The 12032-nt window shown below is 40.9% G+C and overlaps 1 protein-coding gene across 7 annotated transcripts in view; it reads right to left on the minus strand.

Moving 5' to 3' along the window:
* The window catches only part of ADAMTSL3 (ADAMTS like 3), a 384689-nt gene that overhangs the window by 50774 nt on the left and 321883 nt on the right, over window positions 1–12032 (minus strand). For 6 of the 7 annotated variants that reach the window (XR_007476023.1, XM_049706862.1, XM_049706863.1 and 3 more), the window contains 2 exons: window positions 3984–4111; window positions 1723–1851 (listed from right to left, as the gene is read on the minus strand). Coding sequence is in view for 5 of the 7 variants with exons in the window: in XM_049706862.1 (XP_049562819.1) it covers window positions 1723–1851; window positions 3984–4111 (257 nt within the window). In the remaining 2 variants the exon portion in view is untranslated. Of the gene's footprint in view, window positions 1–1722; window positions 1852–3983; window positions 4112–6483; window positions 6573–12032 lie in introns of those variants that run through there. The other variant, XR_007476024.1, reaches the window with a different exon arrangement.

The following is a 12032-nucleotide window of genomic DNA, read 5'->3' on the forward strand; positions in this document are numbered from 1 at the left end:
GGCGGTGGTGGGGGGAAGAGGCAGAGGAAGACTGCCAACACCGAGCTGCATCGCGGGCCTGAGGGGGCACAGCACAGGGTCCGAGGGACCGCAAGAGTCAAGGAGTGGTCAGAGACGGCACACACGCTGACGGCCTGGCCGGAGGATAAACCAAGACAAGCTTAATGGTCTTGGCTGGAGGCTTCACTCACGAAAACAGTTTCCACTGAATCCAGTCCCTGACTTACGACAGCAAATAATACACCACAGTCCTTTCAATGGCTCGTCGCCCCAAAAGCCTAATTGTAAACTATTGTGGGGAAGTAAGAAATTTAGAAATAATGTTAAAAGTTGAGGTTTCTCTTAATAGAAGTCAGATCTATTTTGAGAATCCTCTGCAGGTGTAGAGCTGTAGAAACTCTAGACATTTGTGGCTTGGCAACTACAGAGTTCCGCTCTGCTTCTCTCCCTGCTGCAGCCAGAGAACGCCGCCTGTTCTGTGATGGTAGGTGTGTTTTGCCAGAAAGCTCACATATTTGTGGGTGGAGTCAGTTGGGAGGCTGGAGGGATTTTTCAAAAGTCTGCGTAGGCCAAACACTGCAGGGACTTCCAAGGGGTGAAAAACAATACCTTGGGGGTTAGCAACTTTCCACTGCTTGTGAAGCCAAAGGTGCAGCTCTGGAAACATGGCAAGTAACTAACTGACAGTGACGGGGAGGGAGAGCCTTAGAGCTGGATGGCTGTGTCCTGGGATCCTGTCATTACGTGCACCTTTACTCTGGTACCGAGACCAGCCGTAAGGGCTCCTCCGGTTGCCCTGGGCTCTCTGGCCTCGGCCAGATTCATCTTAAGGGGCTGCAACTACAGGTACCCCGTTAGAACTAGGAAACCAGGCAAATACAGTTCCCCAGAGAATTAAATCAATGCACAGTAAATGACAGGCACATGCAAGGTCACCCTAACATAGTAGATCTTAATTTTGAGGAGTTTATAAGTCTCTCTGAGAAACTGATCAAAGCTATTCCCACAGGCCCCCTGGCCCCCATAAAATGTACGTGTGTACAGCGTATAATATTAATCTCAGTTGGGGCATGGGCCCGGGGTAAGACTTAAGAATCCATGGCTTAAAGAGACAGAATGGCCCTAGATGAAGACAACGTCAGACTGAAAATGGCATTTCTATTAAAGAAAGAATGAGTCAGTTAGAAAGAAGGTTTAGCTGCTGTAGTAAACAAAGCAGAAAGAGCCACCGAGGCACAGACTGGTGATGCTCACCCAAGGACAGTCCAGGACAGACAGTCTAGGCCACAGAACCCTGACATTCCCACTCTCCGACCTGGCCTTGCCTAGCACAGCCTTTGTCCAGCTGGAGGACACAGCTAATGATTTCCAACAAACCTCCTTGCTCCAACTCCACACTCACCAAGCAATCGCCTGCTAGAAGCTGGCCTTTTGCGCAGATCTGCCCGCCGGGACAGGGTGTTCTGGTCTTGCCAGTGTACAGGGCAGGTCCTGAACCTGTCCTCATAGTCCTCAATGAGGATGATTAAACTGCATTCTGTCTTACACACTGGTCTCATGAGCTGCTGTCAGCTCACCCCGGAGAGACATATCCTCTATCGGGTGCTGGACAATCAGATTTTTAAGATTGCAGGGCTGTCTGAGCTACCAAAATGCCAGCTGGCGACTCCCGGCCACACTGGGCTGACCTTGTGCTCTCCCACTGGGAATGACCACGCTCACCTCTTACAGGACATTGGATGGTCACGTTTGCTCGCTGGGGTGCTTCCACGATGCCTCCAATCACGACGGAGAGATGGCTGTGCTCCGGTCTGGTGATATTTCTTCCAATAGACAAGATGGCAGGTGCCTCTTAATTCAAAGGGAGCAGGAAACTATGTTAGGTTCAGGCTTTTGCTCTGAGTAAACCATGCTGTATTTGGTAAGCTTTGCTGAGTTCTTTGAGAGCAGGGGCGGAGTCCTGGCTCTCTCTGCATCCCTCGTGGTACCCCATGGGGACTTGCACATCCACAGCCTGGAGGTGCTCAGGGGACGGATGGACAGATGGATGCATTCAAAGAGATACCTACAAAGAGGCTTTGCAACGACCATATACAGACTGTGAGGATAGTTTGGTTTTATAACCAAAATTGAGGATAAAGTCCTCTTTGATACTTCGAAAAAGAAGGAATTCAGAAGTTCATGCAAACAAGACATGGCACGGCAGGAATAACATCTCTGCAGTGCAGCCTTGGATGAGTTAAAGCAGGACCAAAACACACGAGGGATTGGGACCATCTGACTCTCTTCCTGGAAGGAAAATGTGAAACAAACCTGCATAACACTTGCATGGAAAAGATGAATCATAAAAACAAGGTCATAAAGAATCAGGAATTCATTCACAGACTTTTATTTTCCTGGACTTTAAGAACCATGTACTTCTACCAGATTCATTTATGAACTCACTCAGGAAACATACTTTGTGCCTGGGCTGGAGAATGGGAATATGAAGTTGGAAAACAACCATTCTTGCCCTCAAGCAACTCATAGACTGGTGGGAGACACCATTACCATTACAGGGTGATGGCTGTTGAGGTAGAGAAAGGTGCTGGTTGCCCAGGTGTCTCTCAGGAGCATGTGGGGGTCAGGGAAGGCCACATTCCTATACTGCAGAACTGTTGCGTGGTTGGTTTCCCTCCTCCACCCCATTAGCAGGTAAGCTCTTGGAGGGAGAGGCCACATAGTATTTCTTTAATCTGTTTTATCACCAATGCATAGGACATGAAAGAATTACAACACTTTGGTGTTTGGTAACCATGTATTCTGGAGAAGAGAACATGGGAATGACCATGTTTGGGTGACAAAATGTTCCATTTGCTCCTGGAGTGCTTGGGGCACTGAAATGCTATCCTGAGAATTGAAAAGATAGGAACTCTTGGGCTGGGAAAGGGCTGTCATTGTCCTATGTCCTCTGGCCCCTGAGGACCTTGCACCAGCTCTCCCATGAATCTGAGCTGTTCTGGGATGGACTTACGGGGAAATGTGTGAGCTGCAAGAGAGACTTCTATTCCTCCCAGCAATTCCAGAACCTTGGAACTGAGGTTTTCTGGAAAAGAGCTGATGCTCACAGGAGAGAACAGTCCAGGAGGATCAAGGCACAGAAAATCAAGGCCTGAAGGTCCTACCTTGGGAATGCAGCCAGGAGAGGGACTTAGCATCAAGCCTTGCACGTTCACGGAGCTTTTAAGATCAACTGGTCCAACCTCCTCTATTTAGAGATGTGATGTACTGGCTACATCAATGCTTGGTTGTCTAAATGCTGGGTTGCAATCCCTGATATTGTCTTTCTCCTCACCTTAGTTTATTTGAGCCATAGATACCAGAAACCACACAGCAGAGAGTTGGAGGATAACTTTCTTATTTTAGTTTTAATCCCAGAACATGAGCCTGACACAAGGAAGCATTGCTTACAACTTTGCCACCTGAAAATGTTCCTTCATAAAAAAAAAGCACACTTTTATATTAAAGTGACTTTCTCTACATCCTGGAACAATTTACACTAATTTATAATGACAATTTCCTGAAAGTGTTTCTAAGGATTGGGGGGTATGCCATTGCGAGGTATACATCAACCTTTAAAGGATAATTACTCTCTTTCGCCGGCTGGTGGCGCTTTAAAAATGAAAAGTCCATACTATCAACACTGCCGATTAAACCCTGTCTCATTAATTCCCAATTCTTAGAAAGCAAACTCCAGAGCAGCTGTTTTCAAAGTGTGGTCCTCAGGCCAGCAGCACTGGCATAACCTGGGGACATGTCAAATATGCACATTCTCAGACTCCATCCCAAGTCTGCTGTGTCGGAACCTCTGGGGATGGAGTCTAGACATTTGGGTTTTAACCCCACCTCCCGGTTATTCTGCTGCATGCAAACTGCTGCTCCAGAGTTTAACGTTCAAAACAAAACAAAACCCAGGCATTCCAGGTTTCAACAATAGGCATTACCTGCATACAGCACAGGAGAACTTTCCACGTCCGAACCCAGATGATTAGCGACAGAACATCCATATATTCCTTGTTCCTTCTTTGTAGGTTTCTGTATCTGTATTTTCCCCATTCCATCCACAATGACTCTGCAGAACAGTCAGAAAGAGGATGCGCTCGTGTAACACACTGAACTCTTCTAGAACCACAGCAACTCACAGAGAATGAAGACAGCAAAATGATTGACTTTGGGCTAGCAAGGATCCCAGAAGATGATCTTGTCAAGCTTCCTGCCTATAAGCGGACAACTATGTAGACTAGAGGGTGGAAAAGTCCTTCCTGGCTGAGACTCAGGGAAATGGTAGAGCTGGACCGTACTTGGTGATCCAATCATCCTACCTCACTTTGCATGAGAACAGACTTTTCTGGATGGACTCAATGCTTAATCTACCACGTTTGAAAAAAGACAAATGAGATTGCAAACGAAGTGTAAGATTCCTTTAATTGTAAGACTATACATTTCAAGAAAACGCAACTGCAATTTTTCTTGGTACATTACATATTTTTCTTTCAAGTTGAAAAATATAGTTTTTGAAGTACTATATTTTTCAAGTTGAAAAATATAGTACTGAATACTGAGTGTACTCAGCACACTATTCAGTACTATTCAGTATAGTACTGAATACTGAATAGTGAGTTTAAATCATCTGATTCTTCCCTTTCTTTTATAATTTGTTAGTCATTATTAAAATTTCACTAATGTTGCACCTTACAAATCCATATGAGACGTGTGTCATTCTCTACAGGAAAATCAAAAGTCCAAGTAAGGTAAACTCTAGGTGAAGTTACAAAAGAAGTATAGCAGCGATTATTAGGCACACACAGTCTCCACGCTACTGTTCCTTAATAGTATGGTTTACTGGGAAAGATGATCTCAAACAGGGATCAGCATTGATTCCCTTGTGTATAGTTCAGAGATACTAAGTGATGCTGTGTCTCCTGCTTCTCTATTTCTCAGTTCTACACATACTGAATTTCACTTGTCTGTCATCATTATTGACCCACACCTTACTGTGTTACAGTTGACTTTAATAGGTACGACTCCTTTGAAAATGTTAGAAACATTTGCAGTGGGAGTAGCAACTCTGAAGACTAGGGCTGCTTCTAGGCTACAGGATATCTGTATGAATTTGAAAAAAAGTTGACCCTCACCCTTGGCAAAGGTAGCCTCAAAGTTCAGGGGTTGGTGAGCAGAGGGTTCCCCCTTCTGTCCACCTCCTTCCCTTCCTCTGGAGAGACAATGCCTTTCACAGCTTTGTGGGCAATTTGTGAGCTCAATTTCAGCCAGAGATTTGCCCATTCAGCCGGGTACCTTTGTGCAAAGTACAAACTGTATACACATGTATGGTGTTCCTGAACATGATTTTGGCTATGGAAGGAAAGGGAGAAATAGAAAATCCCCAAGTGTTCAGTGAAATATAAGTTATAAGAGAGTGGAAGAGGTTTTTATAAGAAAGCAAGAAGGAAACAGTTGAAAGGGAGAAGTTAAAGACAGCAAAATCTGTCAATGGCCAATTGAATCTCCTTTATTAATTTTTTTAAAATTCAGGGTTGACCCACTCTACCACTTATGAACAGAAAATAAACATTGTGCCATAAATTATTATATTCTATAGCAATTTTCACTTCATATTATTTTAACTGGGGTTTCTCTTCTAATTCTATATGAAAAAATAAATCTTTTGGTTTATGAGACTAGAGGACCATCCTATATGACTGTCAGTAGAGAATGATTTCACTATTGTTTATATTCTTTCAAATTTCTTCAGAATAAACGTGGAAAACAAGAAAATTTCTTCAAATTTTACTTCCTTTTTATTATAGCAGTTTAAAAGTCGTTGAAAATAAAGAACTTAAATTCACTTTCTCCTAAAGTCACAAGTGAGAAAACAGAGATAATGGATTCTACTTTGTTAAGGATATGCCTAAAATTGGATAATAAGTTATTAATTTTTTAGTTTTTTTATGAATGAGAACAAAGTCCTCGTTTCTAAATCTGTCACGCTTAAATTATGCTCTTATTTGAGTCCTCAAAGGATTAAGTCCAGTCTTATGAGTGTCACGCCTATAAACTCATTTTTATCCAAGTGACATAACCTTCAGAAATACATAATTTTGAAACTCTCTTCAGACTGGCTTCCATTATTACAGCTCATGATAATAAATAAAGAACATCTGTGAGTTTCATTTTCCAATGTTTACAATACCCAATCTCCTAAAGAATTTATGGGCTAACTGTATTGTGTTTCCTGAAAATAATTTGTTTAGTGAATAAGAACGTTTAAAAAATAAGTTTACAGTGTTATTTAGAATGCCAAAGATCTATATCATATGTAACGTTTAATCAATGTTACACCTTCTGTGTGTCAACATTTTCCCACACAAAGGCTTTTAAAATTATACTAAAATGTTTAAAAACTAAATAAAATTTAAAATAAATAAAAAAGACAAACGAGCAAACCTTAATTTGCCAGATGTTAAGCCCTCATTTTCTGCCCCGATCCTTCTTAACGAACTGCAGACGTGGACTTTTCATTTCAGATTTTCACACTGGAAGTGAGTGGACCTTTAGTTACTGCTGCCCGGCAATGGTTATTATCTCACTATCACGGTATGAAAAAGTCAGTGGAGGTAACAAGGCTCAAGGTGCATTATATTGGATTTTGACTATGCTGTTAAGAATCAAGACTACACTGTGTGAGTTCCTTATGGCTTCCCAATATCATACCTGCATGTAAATACCACCTGGTATTCATAAACACCTGCATGTAAATACCACTTGGAGAATCAGAGTCGGTCAGGTGTATCCTCACAGGTAACGTAATTATTCAGGAAATGAGAAAGAGTACTTGTTCTGCTTTCATTTTATTTTAATTTTTTTCTTAATGATTTGAAGCTGCTAACAGGTTGTCTGGATCAGTGGTCCATATACTATTTTTTTCCCTGCCCCTTCGCACTTTACAGAGCTTAGCAATATGGACTGTTCTGACCACTAAACACTGTATGTTTCTTCATGAACTGAACGGGGCCACTTCATTTCCTGTCACCTCATGTTGCTCGCTCATCCTATGCTCCAGCCATGACGAACCTCTAACAGGTTCCAGGACGTTCCATGATCTGTCATCACCCCGAGCTTTAGCATACGTTGTTCACTTTATTTGGAATGCCCTTCCCCACTCCAGGCAAACTCTGACTTACCCACTGAGTCCTGGAGCAAATGTAATTTCCCCAGTAAAGCTTTCCCCAATACTCCCAGAGTTATCTTTTGCCCCCTCTGGGCTTCTTCTGCTCTGGTTCATATATTTAAAAAAAATATTTATAAAATATCTTTTTATTCCCACCAGACTGTGATCTTGTCAAGAGCAGGGACCAAATCTTATTCACAGCTGTGCATTTTCTATGCTTAGCACAGTGCCTCCTATACAGCAAGTTTTCAAAAACAGTCAATGACTAAATGCATGAATGACTAGAACAGAACAGAATAATGGTAGAGAATAAATGTACTAGGAGGATGCAAGCTCTCCTGCAACCCACAAATGAAATAATCAAGGGTGGGCAGAAATCAAAACAGCTGAATTGCCCAGAACAAAACCAGGAATATGGCAGATCTAGCTATTACTAGGGCTAGACTTGCACTGTCAAATCCCTCTTAAGGAGTAGTTGATTAAGAATAAAAGTATAACTAATAACTCTACTTGACAATTGTGTATACACTAAAATGTTTTCTTAAATTATTTCGTATGTACGTTTGTATGACTTAGCGCTTCTCAGATGATCCCTTGGTTTTCTTGGCTTCAGTTTTACAGCACAGTGAGAAATCACTGAGATTAGAAATAGTCGAGCACGTGTGAACCTTCCTGCCGGGTGGTGCCACCCAGTATCCAGCCTGGACCAGTCCGTGGGCTGAAAGTTCTTTAAGGAATCTGATCTTGGCCTTTGCTGCATAACCTTATTCTTAACCTGAAGTAATAACAAGGCTGATCTTTCCATAGACATCATCCCTAGTGAACCTACCCACAGCCTTCCCTTCCTAGCTGAGATTTCTTACTCAGCTGGCGTCCAAACGTACTCCACGCCCATACTGTTTCCTCTTAAGGGAGAGAGGCTCTCAGAAACATAATTCCATTTCAGGATTTCTTCAGTTGAAAAGATTTGTGAAATTCAGAAAAGTATATCTAAAAGTGAGAACTTTGTTGCATAAAGGAGTTTAAACATAAGTTGAAAAAATTAATTAGGTAAATTTGAGGAAAATATGGAAATAAAAATAGATATTTTTAAAATTCCCTTAAAACATTAAAACTCTTAATAGCCATATAGGATTGTTTCAATATCAAATGGTTGATCCTCAGAGTATGCAGAAACACATCTGAGTGGTATGTCAGAACCTTTATAGGATTTCCAGGAGTCTCAGCCTCAGAAACGAATGTTAATTCCATTTGAACAAGTCAAACAATCTAAAATCAACTCAATGCAACAAACATTGACTTAAACTGACCAAGCTCTACTACATCCCTGTAGTACTTTATGGCCACAAGTCAATTAATCAACCTTCTCAGCCTCTTGTTTCCTTAGAATTTCTAAAGTGAAACTGTTGAGCTGTCCTCAAAGGGTAGTCCATGGACGCCAGGGGTCCGTGAGCTCAAAACTATCCTCATAATAGTAAATACTAAGCCATTATTTGCATTTTTCACTGTGTTGACATTTGCACTCATAGTAAAAGCAGTGGTGGGTAAAACTATTGGTACCTGAACTGGAACCAAGGCAGTGGCACCAAAGGGTACCAGTAGTCACTGTATTCTTGGTATCACACACTTGCAGTAAAAACAAAAATGCCAGTTTCCCTTAAGAATGTCCTTAATGAAGCAGCAGAACTTATTAATTTTACTATAACTTGACCCTTGAGTGTAAGTTTTTAAATATTCTGTACGACAGAATGGGAAATACAAAGCACTTCTGCTGCATGCCCAAGTGTGTTGGTGTGACTGTGTGAACTGCTAGCTGAACTAGCTGCTTTTTCATGGCATACCACTTTACTTGCAAGAATGACTGACAGACAAACCATGATTATTCGGACTTGGGTATTTGGAAGATAATTTTTTAAACGAACAAAAACGAGCTGGCCACTTCAAGGAAAACAACTGACAGTATTCGTTGCCAATGATAAAATTCGAGCTTTCAAGGGAAAATTAGAATTTTGGAAAATCAGTAACCTTCATTGTGAGTTTGACTGCTTTCGAAAACTCAAAGACTCTTCTGAAAAGCTGGGTAGTAATATTAAAGAATATACATCTTTTTTGTACTGTATAATGAAATGTGTCAACATGTGGAAGATGCGTATAACTCAGTCAGCCAGTATTTTCCAAATGACCAATGTATGATGTTATAAAATATAGTATAGTTAAAAGATCCATTCAAAGAGCAAGAGAAACCAATAGATTTCATTGTAACAGAGCACCAAAATCTCATTAATGTGGCTTTAGATTCCATGTTCCAGCTAAACCTTAAGAAACTACCACTTGTCTAGTTTTAGTGTAGCATTAAAAAAGAATAGCCCCAATTACCTGAAAGGGCTATGAAAATATTCCTTCTCTTTCCAACTGACATATCTGTATGAAGCCAAATTCTCTCTATAAACGTCAACAAAAACAACATTTTTAACATCTGTATTGGAGTATAATGGCTTTACAATGGTGTGTTAGTTTCTCTGCATAACAAAGTGAATCAGCTATACATATATCCCCGTATCTCCTCCCTCTTGCGTCGCCCTCCCACCCTCCCTATCCCACCCCTCTAGGTGGACACAAAGAACCGAGCTGAGATGTTAAAAAATAATAATAATAATAATTTGTATTCAAAACAAAAGAAATATTGTATGCAACAAAAAACCAAAAATGCAAATTAAGGAAAATATCCATTGTGCTGGCTTTTTCTGATAATCCACTTGCCAATGTTTAAAAGAAGAAATAGCACACCTAAGGAAAAAGAGAAAGCCAACAGAATATTTCAGGGAAATAAAATTTTCAAGTGAAGAAACCAAAGAAAGGGGCTTCCCTGGTGGCGCAGTGGTTGAGAGTCCACCTGCCGATGCGGGGGACACGGGTTCGTGCCCCGGTCCAGGAAGATCCCACATGCCGCGGAGCGGCTGGGCCCGTGAGCCATGGCCGCTGAGCCTGCGCGTCCGGAGCCTGTGCTCCGCAACGGGAGAGGCCACAACAGTGAGAGGCCCGCGTACCGCAGAAAAAAAAGAAACCAAAGAAAAACAGGTTTTAAATCTGTATTTGCACTTGGACTTGGAAGATCTCAGTGTCAGGAATAACAGGGTGTAGCTTCTTCTTTTTTTTTTATTGAAGTATAGTTGATTTACCAGAGTATATTAGTTTCATAACTTCTTTTTAACTATGGGAAAAACCACCAGGAAATCCAATGCGAGGTGACGGATCCCCATCTTACTAATTCTACAGGGGAACCTTACGGCACCACAAAGGCATGGAAATACCCCAGAAGTGCTCACATGCACACACGCCGTCATACTAGTCACGCTTTTTACTAGAGAGATTTTCCTAGAATATATGTGTTTTTTAGAAATCGTCTTGTTTCCCTTTCGTTAACTTGGGCTGTAGGAATGAAAGGTGAAGCTAGTGTAATGTCATGATGCATTTGTTCGTAGCCTTCTTATACCACAATCACAAATGGTCTGACAAGGGAAAGAAAATCGTTAATATTTTTGTTTCCATTTATAATTTATGCCCCCAACTGTTTCTCAAATGGGTGTGAAGTCAGAATGATCCTTGTTACTTGACCAGCTGGGAACTAAATTATCCTTTGAAAATTAAAAAAAAACCCCACAACCTATCACAACAGATTGAATGTAGAAGCATTTAGGTGAATCCAGCTATATTTTATTAAGCCAGACACGAAAGAGATTTGCAAAGATGTAAAACAATGCCATTATCGGTAATTTTTCAAATACTGCTTTTCAAAAATTATGCTATTTATGTGAAGATGAATTGGGCTTATTACTTATTTCTAAATGGATTAATAAACAGCTTTTTTTTTTTTTTTTTTTTTTTTTGCGGTACGTGGGCCTCTCACTGTTGTGGCCTCTCCCGTTGCGGAGCACAGGCTCCGGACGCGCAGGCTCAGCGGCCATGGCTCACGGCCCTAGCCGCTCCGCAGCATGTGGGATCTTCCCGGCCCGGGACACGAACCCGTGTCCCCTGCATCGGCAGGCGGACTCTCAACCACTGCGCCACCAGGGAAGCCCATAAACAGCTCTTTTAAATGTTTCATGGTTTTAATTTCTAACATCACTAGATATAACTCATATTACCAAAAGCTCTTCGGGCTTCTCATCGTTGTTTTAAGTTTAAAGGGGTCCTAAGACCAAAAGATTTGAGAACTGCTAAGTTAGTTGATCTGGAAGGTTAATTCTACTTCAAAAACTTCATTATACTCTTGTGCTCAGGGTTCCAGGCAAAACAATAAAAAATTAGATTTGTTATATCTTTTCATTCTAAGACATAGCCTCACAATTTAATTTAAAATTTACCTACATTTCTTTTAGTGTTTCACATATTAGGTGATGCACAAAAAAACGACATGATAAAAATAAAACTTGCATTTTTTAAAGTAACTTATGGTTTACAAAACAATTTAACATCTGGTGTTTTGTGTCTCTCAACAATCCCTAGAGGCAGATAAGGTGCAGCTTGAGCTCTTAAACTCAAATTGAAAGAAAGCAAAAGGTCTATAACCCTATGTGTACAAACAGCAAGATCTGGAGACAGAAAAGAACACAAAAGTGAATTAATATTTCTGTTATCCCCTGTTATTTTGTGTAAAAGGAATGAAATGTGATATTTTTGCACTGATATGGATAACTATCACAATAAAATGTGACTTAATATTGTGTTTTGAACATCTCAGAAAACTTTGATCCTTATCATCTTATTTTTGGATTTTGTGACATGAAAAACTGCGTGATATAGAAAATTACTTCAGATTCTCAAT

The sequence above is a fragment of the Orcinus orca genome, chromosome 2, assembly GCF_937001465.1.
Source record: "Orcinus orca chromosome 2, mOrcOrc1.1, whole genome shotgun sequence".
NCBI classification, from domain to species: domain Eukaryota; kingdom Metazoa; phylum Chordata; class Mammalia; order Artiodactyla; family Delphinidae; genus Orcinus; species Orcinus orca.